Source organism: Eretmochelys imbricata, chromosome 1 (genome assembly GCF_965152235.1).
Source record: "Eretmochelys imbricata isolate rEreImb1 chromosome 1, rEreImb1.hap1, whole genome shotgun sequence".
Lineage (NCBI taxonomy): Eukaryota > Metazoa > Chordata > Testudines > Cheloniidae > Eretmochelys > Eretmochelys imbricata.
Genome location: NC_135572.1, coordinates 6899483 through 6919255, shown reverse-complemented (window position 1 = coordinate 6919255; position 19773 = coordinate 6899483). Strand labels below are relative to the sequence as shown.

Genomic DNA, 19773 nt, shown 5'->3' with positions numbered 1-19773 from the left:
CTTGTTATGGGCTATATACTTTCCTGATTTACACCACAAAATATGTCTAACTAGTGGGTGTCAGGGGGAAACTTTCCCTAGGAGCAGGTTATCTCATAGTTTCCCATTGCAGAGGTTCTTCCACCTTCCCCTGAAGCACCTGGAATTGGCCACCGGACACTGGACTAAATGAACTACTGTTCTGATCCATTCTGGGAGTGTCTGTCTTTCTATCAGTGGTGTAACTCCAAGAGTATGTTTTTCCTGATCTACCTTGAACTCCTGGGCATCTCTTGACTTGCATTGAGAACAGAAAGATGTTTCTTTAAATATCATCTAATCTCCTTTTCTTTTTCTTTTTAGGAAGAAAAGTGGAAAATTCCTAAGGCCTGTCCAGTACATTATGTCATCTGTCAATGACACCAAGTTCCTATTTTCAGTGTTCCTTCTGACTGGGCTACCTGGGCAGGAAGATTTCCATCACTGGATCTCTATCTCCTTCTGCTTCATGTATGTTATTTCAATAGTAGGAAATTCAGTCATAGAATCATAGGGTATCAGGGTTGGAAGGGACCTCAGGAGGTCATCTAGTCCAACCCCCTGCTCAAAGCAGGACCAATCCCCAACTAAATCATACCAGCCAGGGCTTTGTCAAGCCAGACCTTAAAAAATTTTAAGGAGGGAGATTCCACCACCTCCCTAGGGAACACATTCCAGTGTTTCACCACCCTCCTAGTGAAAAAGTTTTTCCTAACATCCAACCTAAACCTCCCCCACTGAAACTTGAGACCATTACTCCTTGTTCTGTCATCTGCTACCACTGAGAACAGTCTAGATCCACCCTCTTTGGAACCCCCTTTCAGGTAGCTGAAAGCAGCTATCAAATCCCCCCTCATTCTTGTCTTCCGCAGACTAAACAATCCCATTTCCCTCAGCCTCTCCTCAGAAGTCACGTATTCCAGTCCCCTAATCATTTTTGTTGCCCTCCGCCGGACGTTTTCCAATTTTTCCAAATCCTTCTTGCAGTGTAGGGCCCAAAACTGGACACACTACTCCAGATGAGGCTTCACCAAGGTTGAATAGAGGGGAATGATCATGTCCCTCGATCTGCTGGCAATGACCCTACTTATACATCCCAAAATGCTATTGGCCTTCTTGGCAACAAGGGCACACTGTTGATTCATATCCAGCTTCTCGTCCACTGTAACCCCTAGGTCCTTTTCTGCAGAACTGCTGCCGAGCCATTCGGTCCCTAGTCTGTAGCGGTGCATGGGATTCTTGCATCCTAAGTGCAGGACTCTGCACTTGTCCTTGTTGAACCTCATCAGATTTCTTTTGTCCCAAGACTCTAATTTGTCTAGGTCCCTCTGTGTCCTATCCCTACTCTCCAGTGTATCTACCTCTCCTCCCAGTTTAGTGTCATCTACAAACTTGCTGACGGTGCAATCCACACCATCCTCCAGATCATTTATGAAGATATTGAACAAAACCAGCCTGAGGACCGACCCTTGGGACACTCCACTTGATACAGGCTGCCAGCTAGACATGGAGCCATTGATCACTACCTGTTGAGCCCGACAATCTAGCCAACTTTCTATCCACCTTATAGTCCATTCATCCAGCCAATAATTCTTTAACTTGCTGGCAAGAATTCTGTGGGAGACCGTGTCAAAAGCTTTGCTAAAGTCAAGGAACAACACGTCAACTGCTTTCCCCTTATCCACAGAGCCAGTTATCTCATCATAGAAGGCCATTAGATTAGTCAGGCATGACTTGCCCTTGGTGAATCCATGCTGACTGTTCCTGATCACTTTCCTCTCCTCTAAGTGCTTCAGTCATTCTGTTCATTATAAAAAACAGATCCAAGCCTCCATGAGGCCATGTACATTTTCCTTTCCATGTTGGCCATAACAGAGCTTGGCTTATCGATAGCCACCATGCCAACAAGGCTGGGGATATTCTTGTTTAATTCTAGGGAGATGGGCCTTGATGCTAGTTTTGCCCAGCTCTTCTTCATCCACTCACTTCAATGCAATGAATCCTCTGTGCTCTTATTGATGGTCTTTGATCACTTCATCGCTATATGTAACCCACTGAGATATGCTTCCATCGTAACCCTGCCGAGAATACCCAAGATGGGACTGGTGTGTGTGCTAAGAGGTGTGGCTATAATACTCCCATTGCCCTTGTTCCTGGATCATTTCCAATACTGTCATGCCAATGTCCTCTCCCATTCCTACTGCCTGCACCAGGAGGTCATGAAAAGGACTTGTTCGGATATCAGTGTCAACAGCTGTCATAAATATAAAGGGAAGGGTAAACACCTTTAAATCCCTCCTGGCCAGAGGAAAAATCCTTTCACCTGTAATGGATTAAGAGGCTAGGATAACCTCGCTGTCACCTGACCAAAATGACCAATGGGGAGACAAGATACTTTCAAAAGCTGGGAGGAGGGAGAAAAACAAAGGGTCTGTGTCTATCTGTGTGATGCTTTTGTCGGGGACAGAACAGGAATGGAGTCTTAGAACTTTTAGTAAGTAATCTAGCTAGGTATGTGTTAGATTATGGTTTCTTTAAATGGCTGAGAAAAGAACTGTGCTGAATAGAATGACTATTCCTGTCTGTGTGTCTTTTTGTAACTTAAGGTTTTGCCTAGAGGGACTCTCTATGTTTTGAATCTAATTACCCTGTAAGGTATTTACCATCCTGATTTTACAGAGGTGATTCTTTTTTACTTTTTACTTCTATTAAAATCCTTCATTTCAGAAACTGAATGCTTTTTCATTGTTCTTAAGATCCAAGGGTTTAGGTCTGTGGTCACCTATGCAAATTGGTGAGGATTTTTACCAAACCTTCCCCAGGAAGTGGGGTGCAAGGGTTGGGAGGATTTTTTGGGGAAAGACATTTGGAAACAACACTTTCCTAATAAAAATTAAGCCAGATAAACGTTTGGTGGTGGTAGTGGAAGTCCAAGGGCAAAGGGTAAAATAGTTTGTACCTTGGGGAAGTTTTAACCTAAAGCTGGGAGGGAATGGGAAAGGATGTTTATACCTATGTCTGGTCTTGTGAAGTATGCCAAAGAGTGGGAAAACCCCAAGACCAGGTCAAAGCCCCTCTCCAGCCACTCCCCATCATCGAAGTTCCATTTCAGCGAGTAGCTGTGGATATTCTGGGTCGTTTTCCAAAAAAGACACCCAGAGGAAAGCAGTCCGTACTGACTTTCATGGATTTTGCCACCCAATGGCCGGAAGCAGTAGCTCTAAGAAACCCCAGGGATAAAAGTGTGTGCCAGGCACTAGCAGACCTTTTTGCCAGGGTAGGTTGGCCCTCTGACATCCTCACAGATGCAGGGACTAATTTCCTGGCAGGAACCATGGAAAACCTTTGGGAAGCTCATGGGGTGAATCACTTCGTTGCCACTCCTTACCACCATCAAACAAATGGCCTGGTGGAGAAGTTTAATGGAACTTTGGGGGCCATGGTACGTAAATTCGTAAATGAGCACTCCAATGATTGGGACCTAGTGTTGCAGCAGTTGCTCTTTGCCTACAGAGCTGAACCACATCCCAGTGAAGGGTTTTGACCATTTGAACTTGTATATGGCCGCGAGGTTAAGGGGCCATTACAGTTGGTGAAGCAGCAATGGGAGGGGTTTACACCCTCTGCAGGAACTAACATTCTGGACTTTGTAACCAACCTAAAAAATACCCTCTGAACCTCTTTAGCCCTAGCTAAAGAAAAATTACAGGATGCTAAAAAAGAGCAAAAAGCCTGGTATGATAAACATGCCGGAGAGCGTTCCTTCAAAGTAGGGGACCAAGTCATGGTCTTAAAGGCGCTCCAGGCCCATAAAATGGAAGAATCGTGGGAAGGGCCATTCATGGTCCAGGAGCCCCTGGGAGCTGTTAATTATCTCATAGCATTCCCCACCTCCAACCGAAAGCCTAAAGTGTACCATGTTAATTCTTTCAAGCCCTTTTATTCCAGAGAGTTAAAGGTTTGTCTGTTTACAGCCCAGCGAGGAGACGACGCTGAGTGGCCTGAAGGTGTCTACTACAAATGGAAAAGTGCTGGTGGTGTAGAAGAGGTGAACCTCTCCATGACACTTGGGCATATGCAATGACAGCAGGTCAAGGAGCTGTGCACTAGCTATGTGCCGATGTTCTCAACCACCCCAGGACTGACTGAACTGGCATACCACTCCATTGACACAGGTAATGCTCGCCCAATTAAAGGCCAACCTTACCAGGTGTCTCCTCAAGCTAAAACTGCTATAGAATGGGAGATCCAGGATATGTTACAGATGGGTGTAATCCGCCCCTCTGGAAGTGCATGGGCATCTCCAGTGGTTCTAGTTCCCAAACCAGATGGGGAGATACGTTTTTGCGTGGACTACCGTAAGCTAAATGCTGTAACTCGCCCAGACAACTATCCAATGCCACGCACAGATGAACTATTAGAGAAACTGGGACGGGCCCAGTTCATCTCTACCTTGGACTTAACCAACGGGTACTGGCAGGTACTGCTAGATGAATCCGCCAAGGAAAGGTCAGCCTTCACCACACATCTCGGGCTGTATGAATTTAATGTACTCCCTTTCGGGCTGTGGAATGCACCCGCCACCTTCCAAAGACTTGTAGATGATCCCTTAGCGGGATTAGGAGAATATGCAGTCACTTACTTTGACGATGAGGCCATATTTTCGGATTCCTGGGCAGAACACCTTGGACATCTACAAAAAAACTTTGAGCACATAAGGGAGGCAGGACTAACTGTTAAGGGTAAGAAGTGTCAAATAGGCCTAAAGAGAGTGACTTACCTTGGACACCAGGTGGGGAAAGGAACTATCAACCCCCTACAGGCCAAAGTGGATGCTATTCAAAAGTGGCCTGTCCCAAGGTCAAAGAAACAGGTTCAATCCTTCTTAGGCTTGGCCGGTTATTACAGGTGATTTGTACCGCAATACAGCCAAATTGCCACCCCACTGACAGACCTAACCAAAAAGAAACAGCCAAATGCCGTTCAGTGGACCGAAAAGTGTCAGAAGGCCTTTAACCAGCTTAAAGCGACACTCATGTCTGACCCTGTACTAAGGGCCCCAGACTTTGACAAACCGTTCCTAGTAACCACAGATGTGTCCGAGCGTGGTGTGGGAGCAGTTTTAATGCAGGAAGGACCTGATCAAGAATTCCACCCTGTAGTGTTTCTCAGCAAAAAACTGTCTGAGAGGGAAAGCAACTGGTCAGTCAGGGAAAAAGAATGTTACGTCATTGTCCACGCTCTGGAAAAGATATGCCCATATGTTTGGGGATGGCGTTTCCACCTGCAAACCGACCATGCTGTGCTATGGTGGCTTCATACCGCCAAGAGAAATCACAAAAAACTTATTCGGTTGAGTTTAGCTCTCCAAGATTGATTTCGACATCCAACACATCTCAGGAAATTCTAACAAAGTAGCTGATGTACTCTCCTGTGAAAGGTTTCAGAGTAACAGCCGTGTTAGTCTGTATTCGCAAAAAGAAAAGGAGTACTTGTGGCACCTTAGAGACTAACCAATTTATTTGAGCATGAGCTTTCGTGAGCAGGACAGTGGGGTGGGAGGAGGTATTGTTTCATATTCTCTGTGTATATATAAAGTCTGCTGCAGTTTCCACGGTATACATCTGATGAAGTGAGCTGTAGCTCACGAAAGCTCATGCTCAAATAAATTGGTTAGTCTCTAAGGTGCCACAAGTACTCCTTTTCTTTCTCCTGTGAAAGTTTCCCAGAATCAACTGGTTAAAATCATCCTTGAGATGTGGAAAATATTGTTAATCTTTATGTACTTGGTAGTATATTTAGAGGTGCATGTGTCTTATTAACTCTGTTTTTTCCAAGTGCTCCAGGAAGACATCCCAGCCAGCGTTTCACCCTAGCTGAGATTTGCAGGGCATGTCATAAATATAAAGGGAAGGGTAAACCCCTTTAAAATCCCTCCTGGCCAGAGGAAAAATCCTTTCACCTGTAAAGGGTTAAGAAGCTAAAGGTAACCTCGCTGGCACCTGACCAAAATGACCAGTGAGAAAACAAGCTAACCTAAGATGGTAAAAGTAAGCTTAGGAGGTTTTCATGCAGGTCCCCACATCGGTACCGTAGAGTTCAGAGTGGCGAAGGAACCTTGACAACAGCATCTATGGATTGTTTGCTAAACTCTTAACGATGGGGTTGGACTCACTGTTCATCTTCCTCTCTTACATGATGATCCTCAAAACAGTGCTTAGCATTGTGTCCCATGCAGAGTGCCTCAGGGCCCTGAACACCTGCATTTCGCACCTCTGCGCTGTCCTGCTCTTCTACTCACCAGAGATCGGCCTGCCTGTGATACACAGATTTGGGAAGAGATCGTCTCCCTTACTTCAGATTCTCCTGGGCTACATCTTTCTGCTGGTCCCTTCCCTGATGAACCCAATTGTGTACAGCTTGAAAAGCAAACACCTTCATGCAAGGATAATCAGGGTGTTCATCAAGTGAAGGTTCAGTTCATCACCTGGCTTCAGAGCTGGTGACATGGGAAATGAAAAACTCATGTCACAGCCACATATTATATCCTGGATCTGTATATCCAAGATGACACAAACTACTGTTCTCCACTCTGTAGAGAGGTTCAGGTGGGGTATAATGCCTGGAAGAATCGGAGAGGGGCTGGTGAGGAAGGACAGGGCACTGGGGGAAGGAGACAAAGGCAGGCAGTAACATTTACAAAGTGATTGTGTTAATGGAAAGCCAGGGGCCAGTGGGATGTGGGCACATAAAGAGCCATATTGTTGGCTGCTCCACCTCAGAATTCCTGTTGATACAGACAATAAATAGAAGGGATGTAGATGTTGTTTCCCATTACACCTGACCTGTCACTGTCCCATCTCTGGTTAAACATTCAAGGGCCATGAAAATGTCACAGTCCTTGCTTTTCCTGAGTGCTCTGGGTGCTCCGTGATCCATGGGGGCTGCACCAACTTTTTACAGGGGCTATTGAAGAGGCATGGATCCCCACTCTTCCCCTATGCCCTCAGCCAGGTGCTTGTGACTGAGTCATGTCAGAGACATAATTAATGCAGAATCCCAAGGAGTATCCATCCAGGCAGCTGACCCCTACTGTTGATGGCTCTGTACACAGCACCCCTGCTCAGCCCACTCCCCACTGTGGCAGTGCAGAACTGCATGTGTGAGTAATGATATGACACACAGGAGTCCTGGTAATAGACTGAGGCCATGGATCTCTCCTCGGCACCTCTGTTTGTACCTCAACAACGGGCATACTTCCCAGTGCCAGGAGCCTGTCTTCACTGGCAAGTCGTTGCACTGAAACTTGCTGCTCTCGTGGGGATGATTTTTCACACTCCTGAGTGAGAAAGTTTTAGCACAGTAACTTGCCAGTGTAGACAAGCCCTTAGTGATGGTTGGCTCTTAGATATTTTCAGCTTGTAGCAGGCTGGGCAGAAACGCTGTGCCACCACAACTGATTTCAGCTCTCATTTGAGCACTTAAAATAACAAAGGCTCCTAATGGACCCTATTTTGCTCTACCTTTGAAGAGTGGGGAGGAAGAAATTGAACTAGACTTGGCACCCTTAAGGAGAGTCCACACCTTCTTTCTGGGATACCTGTCCCCAGCCCACCTACTTTCACAGAGCTCTGGCATTTGAGCCCCTGGCTTAATCAGGTCCTTTCAGCTGGGGGTGACCCCATCATTTGGGACAGGTTAAGCACAGTTTTGCTCCCCTTTATTCATACAGTAAAGACAGCAACACTGATAACAGCATTTCACTACCCTGAATTCAGTACTATAGTGATTAGTAACCCAACACCAGCCAAAGTTGATCACTTTGACCAACACCACTCTATCTGCTGGATACCTAGGCAGAATAGGTGTGTTTGTGTAAATACAGTTTGCTCCTGAAGTATCACACCATCCCAGATAGCTGTCAGGAGAAAACTCATTTAGACCCTATTTATACAGGTTTATGCACTGGGTGATATGATGGGGACACCTGTCATAGCAGAGGACTGGACTCACTGATCCAGGAGGTCTCTTCCAGGCCTGTGTCCCTTTGGGTCACATTAGCTCATTTTGCATCACACTGGGAGCTCATGTGGAGTTGCTTGTCCACTATGACGCTGCTCTGGGCCCTGGCCGATGGATTTTCCCCTCAATAGATGCAGGAGAAAGCATGACTCAGCGTTATCATCTGGAAAAGGAATTGCTCTTGGGCTCCTGTTTAGTGATTTCACAGACGTTTAATTCCCTGAGTTTCTGGTAATCGCAGCATGCCGAGCTGCCAATTGCCTCCTCCCCAGCCAGTCACCCCAGAAAGGAAAGATGGTTCAGGGGTTACAGTGCTGGCCTGGGACTCAGAAGAACTGGCTTCAAGTCCATGGTGTTCCACAGACTTCTCCTGGGGCAACTCACTTAGTCCCTCTGTGTGTCAGCCACAGGTGTTTTATTATGGCTCATATCACTACCTACTGCCCAATTTATAAATAGGAAGGAGGCATTGCTTCAATAAATTCTGTTATTCTTGATGTAGCCATTTGGCTTCATTTACTTCAGATGAAATGGTAGTTGCTGCTCAATTCCCATCATACAAAAGAAAAAATCAGCACAGCACCCTTTGAAGAGGGAGTTCTGAGCCCCTCCTGCAGCTCGGAAGTCAGGTGGGGGAATCAGGACGTGGTTTCAGAGAGCAAAGGATCTGGAGAGCATTGTCTGTCCAAACAGAGCCCTGCTGGGCTGCTCCTCGGTCAGGTCCTGACCCCCACCTGCTCCATGAACAGTGATAGCTGCTCCAGCATTGGGGATACCTCATACCTGCATCCAAACTTCCAACATCACCAAGTTTGGGGGTAGCTAGATCTGGGTGGGGGGTTGTTTATGTCCAACAGAGAGCAAGCAGCAGGTATTTGGAACTGGGCATGGGTTACACTCATTTTTAATAAGAATGTGCATGGCCTTGCTTACCTGGCATGTTCATGTCTGATGCCTGGGGGCGCTGTACCCCAGTGCAGAGGGGAAAGTGTCTCTCTCACTAATGAATGAAATGTTCACTAATTAACCCTCAGTGCCTTCATTTGTGGCTGCACCACTTGAGATACGGCCAACAGAATCCCCCTTGGGATTTTATTGGGAGTCTTGTACTAGTTCCTGTTTTTTTCGTAAAGCCCCAATTTCTGGAATTAAGGGACTGCATGGGAATCTCAGCACTCAGTTTTCTTTACAAAGTTTCTTTTAAAAATGTGTTGCAGAAAAGCTAGAAAACCTGAATTAGGTGCCCCCCAAGGGCTCAAAAACCAAAGTCAAATGAAAAAGAAACTCATATATGTATATATCTAGAAGTCATTATCTTTAAACCAATCTCATATTTTTTGGGGTGTGTGTGTGTGACTCATACTTGTTGAATAGGGCTTGGTGACATCAAGAAGGAATTAAATAAGTAGTAAAGAGTTATATCAAGCACAATGCTCCTATGTTAGACAAAGCTATACATTAAGAGCTATACATTCTCCTAAGTGGACCTCTTTTTCACAAACATATGTAAGCAGTTACTGTGCTGGGCACACACAGTCCCTGCCTTGCAAACAGAGAAGGTGGTTACCAATTTACAGAAGGCTTCTCTTCTCCTTGTCTGTTCTTCTAAACCAGGGGTGATCAAACTTTTTGGCCCTACGGCCACATCGGGTACAGAAATTGTATGGAGGGCCAGGTAGGGAAGGATGGGGTAGGCTTTGCCTCCTCAAACAGTGAGGCGTGGCCTGGCCCCTGCCCCATATCCAGCCCCCCAGAACCTCCACCCCTATCCAACCCCCCCCCCGCTCCCCACCCCTGATTGCCCCAGGGACACCTGCATCCTATTCAAACACCCCTGCTCCCCACCCCCTGACCACCCTTTTGGGGTCCCCCTGCCACCTATCCAACCATCCCTACTCTCCCCACCTCATGTTACCTATGGGATGGGGGAAAGGGGGGCTCAGTCCTTTCCCTGTGCATTTCCCCTGCTGGTTTGGCTGCTCTCCCTGGCAGTTGGGCAGGGCTCACTCCCTGTCTGGGCTTGGCTGCTGGGGACAGGGGCCAAGCATGCTGGGGGTGCAGGCATGTCCAGTGGGCATGTGGTTACTAATTTTTACCTAATTAGCATTTTAGAAGGGAATGGGGGGGTACCAACCAAAGATCATACCAAGTTTACTCACTCATCAATCATTCACTCTGGCTCTCTGTGTGATGTTTCTGTGTGATTATGACCAGGTCAGTTTGTGCTCCATGCTGGAACTTTATACATGTGATACTTACTTTTCCATGGGCCCATATTTACCAACCAATAGGTTCAATCTCGATCGCACACACAGACTGTGATGGTCCTTTATCACACTTGCTTCTGCTTAAAGTGACCTTGCTCCCAAGATCCTCTGCAGCCTCCCAGACATGTTTAAGCCATATCACGTTATGCTCACATCATTCATTCAGTAAATCACACCAGTTTGGCACCATCCCAACATAGTGTACTTGGACTTTCAGCAAGTCTTTGACAAGGTCCCTCACCAAAGGCTCTTAGGGAAAGTAACCTGTCATGGGACAAGAAGGAAGGTCCTCTTCTGGATCGGTAACTGGTTAAAAATGTGAAACAAAGGTTAGGAATAAATGGTCAGTTTTCAGAAGGGAGAGAGGTATATTGTGGTGTCTGCAGGGGTCTGTACTGGGACCTGTGATGTTCAACATATTGATAAATGATCTGGAAATGGGGGTAAGCAGTGAGGTGGCAAAATTTGCAGATGATACAAAACTACTCATGGTATTTAAGTCCCAGGCAGAGTACGAAGCGCTACAAAAGGAGCTCTCCAAACTGGGTGACTGGGCAACAAAATGGCAGATGGACTTCAGTGTTGATAGGTGCAAAGTAATGCATATTGGCAAACATAATCCCAACTATACATATAAAATGATGGGGTCTAAATTAGCTGTTATCACTCAAGAAAGAGATCTTGGAGTCATTGTGCATAGTTCTCTGAAAACATCCACTTAATGTGCAAATGCATTCAAAAATGCAGACATAATGTTGGAAATCGTTAGGAAAGCAGTTGATAATAAAATAGAAAAGATCATAATGCCACTATATCAATCTGTAGTATGCCCAAATCTGGAATACTGTATGCAGTTCTAGTTGCACCATCTCAAAAATATATATTGTAGAAAGTCCAACGGAGGGCAACAAAATTAGTTAGGGGGGCTGGGGCACATGACTTACGAGGAGAGGCTGAGGGAAATGGGCTCATTTAGTCTGCAGAAGAGAAGAGTGAGGGGGGATTTGATAGCAGCCTTCAACTACCTGAAGGGGGGGTTCCAAAGAGGAAGGAGCTCGGCTGTTCTCAGTGGTGGCAGAACAAGGAGCAATGGTCTCAAGTTACAGTGCAGGAGGTCTAGGTTGGATATTAGGAAACACTATTTCAATGAGGAGCATGGTGAAGCACTGGAATGGGTTACCTAGGGAGGTGGTGGAATCTCCATCCTAGAGGTTTTTAAGACTCAGCTTGACAAAGCCTTTGCTGGGATGATTTAATTGGTGTTGGTCCTGCTTTGAGCTTGAGGTTGGTCTAGATGACCTCCTGAGGTCTCTTCTAACCCTAATCTTCTATGATTCTATGAATTGGAAAAAGTACAGAGAATGGCAACAAAAATGTTTAGGGGTATGGAAGAGCTTTCATATGAAGAGAGATTAAAAAGACTGGGGCTGTTCATCTTGGAAAAGAAATGGCTACAGGGGGGTATGGCAGAAGTCCATCGAATCATGAGTGGTGTGGAGATAGTGAATAAGGGAGTGTTGTTTACCCCTTCACACGAACTAAGTGTCAACCAATGATGTTACTAGGCAGCAGGTTTAAAACAAACAAAAGAAAGTACTTTTTCTCAGAATGCACAGTCACCCTTTGGAACTGTTTGCCAGAAGATGTTGTGAAGGCCAAAAGTATAACTATCCAAAAAAAAAGAAGTAGATAAGTTCATGGAGGATAGGACCATCAATATCTATTAGACCAGATGCTCAGGGACACACCTCATGCTTTGGGTGTCTCTAAACCTCTGACTGCCAGAAGGTGGGAGCAGAGGAAAGGTGATGAATGACTCAATAATTGCCCCATTTTGTTTTTTCCTTCTGAAGCATCTGCACTGTCCCCTGTTTGAAGACAGGACACTGGACTAGATGGAGCATTGTTGAGACCCAATATGGACTTATGTTCTTACATTTTTCCACTGATGGGTGGGGTGCTGCAGATAAGCCTTTTCCAGGGGATCCCTCTGTTACAGAGCTAGCATAGATACCATAGCAGACATCCAGGGGCTGCTCTGTGTGGGAGGCAGATTGGGGTTAGTGCTTCCACGTAGGGATGTGGACGTGTAGCATGAGTGACAGAGGCTCATAATTTGAGATACAGCTGGGCTGGAAAACAGAGATATTTTTACACCTACCGAAAACGTTTGACCCAAATGAAAATGCTTCTGTGTGACACCCCAGAGAAGTTGGTATCAGCTCTGCCTAGCCTGCTTGATGGCCCATTAAGGACCATCGGCTGTACAATTGACCCATTGAGAGAAGGCAGATACACCTTGTAACTCAGTAAGACATGCAGGGACATGTCTATTGACAGAACTCTTAAGATTTTTCTGTGCCATGTGATGGGTAGCTTGTGTTTGAAACAAAGGAAGCACAGGCCACATGGCAAAGGACTATAAAAGGCAGGTGAATCATCTCCATTTTGACTTCAGTCCTGCTTCTTACCTCTGGAGGAACTTTGCTACAAACTGAAGCTCTGAACAAAGCACTGAATGACCCATCCCAGCTGTGGATGTACTCCAGAGACTTGATTTGAACCTGCAGTTTATTCCACCACTGCTACAAGCCTGAACCAAGAACTTTGCAATTACTGTATGTCATTGATTCCTTTCACCAGTTTTTGCTCTAATCTATATTCCTTTCTTTTTATGCATAAACCTTTAGATTTTAGATTCTAAAGAATTGGCAACAGTGTGAGTTGTGGGTAAGATCTGACTTGTATATCGACCTGCGTCTGGGGCTTGGTCCTTTGGGATCGGGGGAACCTTTTTTCTTTTATTGGGGTATTGGTTTTCATAACCATTCATCCCCAAAAGGAGTGGTTGTGGTGGTGATACAAGGGAACAGGAGTGTCTAAGGGAATTGCTTGTATAACTTCTCGTTACCCAGTGGGGTAAAACTAAAGTCCTCTCTCTTTGGCTGGTTTGGTGTGCCTTATTTAGGAAAGGGACTCCAGTTTTGGGCTGTAACTGCCCTGCTCTAAGCAATTTATCCTGAATTGATACTCCCAGTAGTGTCCCACCAAAGGGAGCATCATTATAGAGACTTGTGGAATTTCCCTTCCCTGGCCTGCACCCTGGATTTGTAATGCAAGACAGGGGGCTGCCAAGGAGAAATATGGTCCTATATTATTAATTATTATTATTGTTATATTTTATTTTATTTCAGCAAAATCACAGCTGTGACAGCGTCATCGTTACCACTTGAACGCCTTCGAAGTAGCCCTGTGACTAACTGGAATTATACAAAGAATGATGACAAGCCCAGTCCTCTTCGGTAGCATCATTATGCATCCTCTGTGATTTGGCCTCCCGCAGTTTGCCATTGGCTGTGACGGGGCTAAACCTGGTGCACACGAAGCCAAGCAGCTGAAGTTCCCTGATGGCCAAGTGGCCCCCAAGGAAATGTGCCAGCATGCTTCATAAAGACACTTGCCTCCCTATCTGAACAGATACTAGCTGCTGCCTGTGCAACCTATCCAATGACTCCTTGTCCTTAAGGGTGAAGGCTTCTGTTGTCAGCCACTCCATGTTGAGCAGGAATTGGGTATGTTGGCAGGTTTCACTATCTTTAAAATGTGATATGAAGGGAAAAAAGCTGGAAGCTATTTCCATTTGCAGATGTTCTGTGCTGTGGCAGAGGACTCAGCTGAGCTGCCAGGGTGATTCATTTCTAGAGGTGCTATGCGCTCTGGACCTGACATTGCCATGGGCTGAGCAAGAAGAAACCCCACAGAATATCAGTGACTAGTTCCCAAATTGTCTCCAGTTTATTTTCTCCTGGAAATTTAATCAGCAAATGCATTTTCAAAGGGTTTATTCTCTTGCTTGATTGGAAACGTAGGAATTCCGAGCTGCGTTGCTTTGTGGTAAGTGGTCCGGTAGGGAATATTTCTATTTCCTGACTGGTTGAGGGCTCCAGCACTTCTGCCCTGTAGACACTGCTCAGGATTACAGGGCTACCTGCATCTCTGCCAGATGTCAGGCCTCATAGTCTTCCCTCCCATAGGGTGGAATCCCATGATTCTCCCACCCTCAGACTGGGTCCTGGGCTACAACACACTGCGGGTTGACTGTGCTTGCTAAGCAGGTCCTGGTGGGTTCGGCGCCTGTGGTTCACATGTGCGTACTAAAGTACAGATGTACGAATATTATGCCAAAACTTTTCATTGTAATACATTATTACAAAGAAAACTTTCACGACATGAATGTATGTTGAAAGCCAGCAGCAGAGTCACTGGAATCTTTGCAGGAAGGAGCAGAGGTAACTTTACTGCTTAACAGTTTGGGCTTTAGAAAGTATGTCAAAAGTACTCCACATACTGTGTGCAATGGGTTTGTGCTGTTAACTCTTTGTTCAGTGAACAGCTGTATGATACTGTCTCCTGGTAACTGACCAGAAGTTGTTTCTAACTCTTACATTCAGGGTCATGAACACAATCCCTCTGCAATACCTGTACAAGTCTTTCCTAAAAGTTACTAGAGAAAAGAACCACCGGTCAGTGATTCAGAAAAGAGTAGAATTGAGGTGCGGGAAAGGGGAGTGTAATAGTGGTCATAAGTAATTCACACTAATCACCTGTTACAGGAGCACTGCTGAAGGAATTTGTACACTCAACGGCACATTAGTGCAACACCAGTGTTTGTACTCTTCATCCATTTGTGACACCAACCCCTCTCTCACCCAGCTGAAGTAACTGTCTGTGTTGGCTTGTAACTTACCAAATATCTACAGACTGTTGCATGGGGAGAGGATGAGGTTCATGTGAGGATGAAGAGAAGTCCGTAGGATGATCGACTTCTCTGGATTGAGTCAAGAACAGAGAGGCAAAGAACTTCAGCTTCTCTTGGAGGGATTCTTGGGGGTCAGAGTGCATCTCCGGGAGGATTTGGTAAGGGAAAGTTAACACAGCCTGGTTTGGATTGAATTCACATATGTAAATCTGGAGAGACACACTTGAATCTGGAGTCAATATTACTGAATTAAGATTCTGGCCCTAAATATTAATGCCATGTTCTGGAAAGAGGCAGTGGTATAATTTGGACTCTCAGGAGTGGGGAAAATAAATACTATTATTACTGGTGCAATGAAACAGCTTCAGTGCCGGGTCTGATCATTTTCAGCATGCGTTTGCCGTGTGTTTACCACATGTCAAGCTACAATGGGCCACACTCAGAAGTGGAGGGCCAGACAGGGTGTGTCTGTGAAGGTCATCATTTTAAAATTACACAGTTGTCAAAAAGGCTGTGGAACTTAACAGCTACAAGATATTGATGGGGCCAAGATCTTAGCCTGATTCAAAGAGGGATTGAATGTTTCTATGGGTAAACAAAAAATTCAATTACAATAGGAAGAAATTTTTTAAAAGAAGTCTTAGTAGGGCTATACACCTTCCTGATTTACACCACAGAATATGTCTAACTACTCTGTGTCTCCAGGAAACTTTCCCTTGAAGTAGGTTATCTCATAGCTGTCCATTGCAGGGCTTGATCTGATCCAATCTGGCAATATCTATCTTCCTATCATTGGTGTGAATCCAAGAGTATATTTTTGCTGATCTACCTTGAGCTACTGGGCATCTATAGACTTGCATTGAGACCAGAAAGATTTATCATTAAATATCATCTAGTCTCCTGTTCTTTTTTCTTTTAGGAAGGAAAGCTGAAAACTCTCCGGACCTTCACAGTACATTATGTCAGCTGTCAATGACACCAAATTTCAATTTGCAGTGTTCCTTCTGGCTGGGCTAACTGAGCAGGAAGACATGCATCTCTGGATCTCTATCCCCTTCTGCTTCATGTATGTTATTTCAATAGTAGGAAATTTAGTCATTCTGTTCACTATAAAAACTGAACCAAGCCTCCATGAGCCCATGTACATTTTCCTTTCCATGTTGGCCGTCACAGAGCTTGGCATATCCATAGCCACCATACCAACGATACTGGGCATATACCTGTTTAACTCTAGGGAGATCAGCCTCAATGCCTGTTTTGCCCAGCTGTTCTTCATCCACTCGCTTCAATGCTTTGAGTCCGCCGTGCTCTTGTTGATGGCCTTTGACCGCTTCATTGCGATTTGTAATCCACTGAGATATGCTTCCATCATAACCCTGCCAAGAATACCCAAGATGGGACTGGTGTTTGTGCTAAGAGGGATGGTCATAGTATTCCCACTCCCCTTGTTCCTGAAACGGTTCCAATACTGTCGCACCAATGTCCTCTCCCATTCCTACTGCCTGTTCCAGGACGTCATGAAGATGGCTTGTTCGGATATCAGTGCCAACAGCATCTATGGCTTGTTAGCTAAACTCCTAATAATGGGGTTGGACTCGCTGCTCATCTTGCTCTCTTACATAATGATCCTCAAAACAGTGCTGAGTGTCGCATCCTCCAAAGAGTGCCTCAGGGCCTTGAACACCTGTATCTCCCACCTCTGCGCCGTCCTGCTCTTCTACATACCAGAGATTGGCCTGTCTGTGATACACAGATTCGGGAAGGGCTCTTCTCCCTTACTTCAGGTTTTCCTGGGATACTTTTCCCTGCTAGTCCCACCCCTGATTAATCCAATTGTGTACAGCTTGAAAAGCAAACACCTTTGTGCAAAGATAATCAGGGTGTTCATCAAGTGAAGGGTCACTTCATCACCCAGCTCCAGCACTGGTAAAGGGAGACAAAATCAAGAAGCTAACCAAATGCTTCACTAATGCTTTTTAGAATCAAACATATTGAGATACAACTACCTAGCTAATATTCATAACTTCAAATACAAAATGATACACACATACAGACAGCATAATCATAACCAGCAAATTACAACCTTTTTATATACACCTTATTTGACCTCCTTTGTCCAAGTTTTGGTGCCACTATAGGACCTTGGTTGCAACAATGATCTATACAGTCAAAAGTTTGTGTCAATAACGTCACACCTCCTCTGGCACACTGTGTAAAATTCTGGGCAGTCATATTCCAGAAAGAAGAATTCAGAAGTTCAGAGAAGGGCTCCTAGGATGGTCAGCACAGTGGAGATCCTGTCTTACAAGAAGACTTGAACAACTTGGCTGGTTTAGCCTACCACAATGCAGGCTGAGTGGGGATCAGAGTGGTGGTAAACACCGGGGAGGGAGATGAGCTCCTGAAGCTAGAGGATAGTGCTTGCACAAGAACAAATGGGGAGAAACTGACCAGGAGCAAACTGAGGCTTGGAAGGAGAAGGAGGTTTCTGACCATCAGAGGAGGGAGGCTCTGGAACAGCTGCCCAAGAGGAACAGTGGGGGGAAAACAATCTAGCTCGTTTGAAAAGGAGTTTGACAGGTTTATGCACTGGACCAAATGCCAGGAGGTCCCTTCCAGGCCTATATCCCTAAGGGTCACAATAGCTCATTTTGTATCACACTGGGAGCTCATGTGGAGTTGCTTGTCCACTGTAACCCCTCTCTGTGCCCCAGCTGATGGATTTGTTCCTTGATTGAGTCAGCAGAAAAGCATGACTCAGTGTTATTGTCTGGAAAAGGAATTGTTTTGGGGTTCCTGTTTGGTGATGTCACAGAAGTTTAATTCTCTGAGTTTATGGTAATCTCAGCATGTTGAGCTGCCAGCTGCTCTCTCCCCAGCCACCAGTCCCAGAGAGGAAGGATGGTTCAGTGGTTAAAAGCCTAGCCTGGGATTCAGAAGAACTGTCTTCAGTCCAAGCTCACTCAAGGAATTCTTCTGTGACCTTGGGAAACTCACTTTGTCCCTGTGTGTCACAGCAACATGTGTTTTAATACGGCTCATTGTAAATGTTTACATCTAGGGACAAGGGATGCAGGCCATCCTTACTGGATGGGGGACCCAATCCTGGGAAGCAGTGACTCTGAAAAAGATTTGGGGGTCATAATCAGTTGAATATGAGCTCCCAGTGCGATGTTTCATCTAAAAAACCTAGTGCAATCCAGGATGTACAACCAGGGGAATCTTGAGTAGGAGTAGAGAGGTTATTCTGTATTTTGCACTGCTGGGATCCTGTGTCATAGAATCATAGAATATTAGGGTTGGACGGGAACTCAGGAGGTCATCTAGTCCAACCCCCTGCTCAAAGCAGGACCAATCCTCAATTTTTGCCCCAGATCCCAAAATGGCCCCCTCAAGGATTGAACTCACAACCCTGGGTTTAGCAGCCAATGCTCAAACCACTGAGCTATCCCTCCCCCTCATCTACTTCTGCTGTCTACAGTTGAAGAAGTATGTTGATAAATTGGAGTGAACCACAAGAATGATTAAAGGATTAGAAAAGCTGCCTTAAAGGGAAAAAGAAAAGGAGGACTTGTGGCACCTTAGAGACTAGCAAATTTATTTGAGCATAAGCTTTTGTGAGCTACAGCTCACTCAAGAACCTTAATGAAGAGAAGGTGAAGGGGTGACTTGGTCACAGTCTGTAAGTACCTGCATGAGGAACAAATGTTTAACAACGGGCCCTTCAATCTAGCAGCAAAAGTTATAACAGGATCCAATGGCTGGAAGCTGAAGCTAGACAAATTCAGACTGGAACTAAGGTGTAATTTTTTAACAGTGAGTGTAATTGCAACAATTTACCAAGTGCCGTGGTAGATTCTCCAGCACTGAAAATTGTTAAATCAAGGCAGGAGGAGATAAATGTTGTTCTAACAGCTCTGCTTTAGGACTGTTGTGGGGCAGGTCTCTGGCTTGTGCTCTAGAATTGGTCAGACCAGGTGATCATAATACGTGCCTTCTGGTTTTGGGATTTGCTGTAGCCCAGGGGGCCAGCTTACCTCTGTTATATTCACTGCTTTGCATTATATTCTGCTTCATTATAATCAGCAGTAATGCAAGGAATTTACAGGTTTGTATCATGTAAGATATTGCCTTCAGCAGTTAGCATGAGGCTTGAGACCTACGAACTTTGGCATATATAAACTTCAGTAACTCATAAATTGTGGGGAACTGGAAGTGGAGTGTAGGGGAGAATTTTGTCAATGACAACATCAGTACATGAACCAACACCAGCTTCTGCAAGGTTTTGGGATGGAACATCCAATTGCACGAGTGCCATGGCATCAAAATGAAATATATGATAATGGGGTGAAATTATAAATACACTAACCTTTAAAAGAAGGACCCCTTAACATTGGTAAAGGGAGGAAATACAAATAAGGAAGAGGGGAGAAACCCCTACTGAATACGTATTAGACGTGGTAATGTCAGAATAACATATTAGAAAAGTGGCATACCAGGCAGTAGGAGAGAGCGATGTAGCCCTTGGGAGGGAACAGAAGTTGATGGCTAACATTTCAGGTTGTTCTACAAGGGATGGTGTGAGTATGGATGTTCAGATGTACTTTCTGTATTATCTCTGTCCAACTTACTGAGTTACAGTGTGTGTGACTTTGCCAAATGTATTAACAAATATTTATTTGTAAATATAAAAGAGTTCCTGTCATG

General features: G+C 45.1%; 1 protein-coding gene and 1 pseudogene across 1 annotated transcript; both read left to right on the top strand.

Annotated features, from left to right (window-relative positions):
* Positions 1–382: 382 nt before the first annotated feature.
* On the top strand, positions 383–6489 carry LOC144279055 (olfactory receptor 51G2-like; annotated as a pseudogene).
* Positions 6490–16025: 9536 nt separating this feature from the next.
* Positions 16026–16961, top strand: LOC144279046 (olfactory receptor 51G2-like). Its single transcript, XM_077840485.1, has one exon. It carries the CDS (start codon positions 16026–16028, stop codon positions 16959–16961), a length of 936 nt encoding a protein of 311 aa, XP_077696611.1.
* Positions 16962–19773: the final 2812 nt, after the last annotated feature.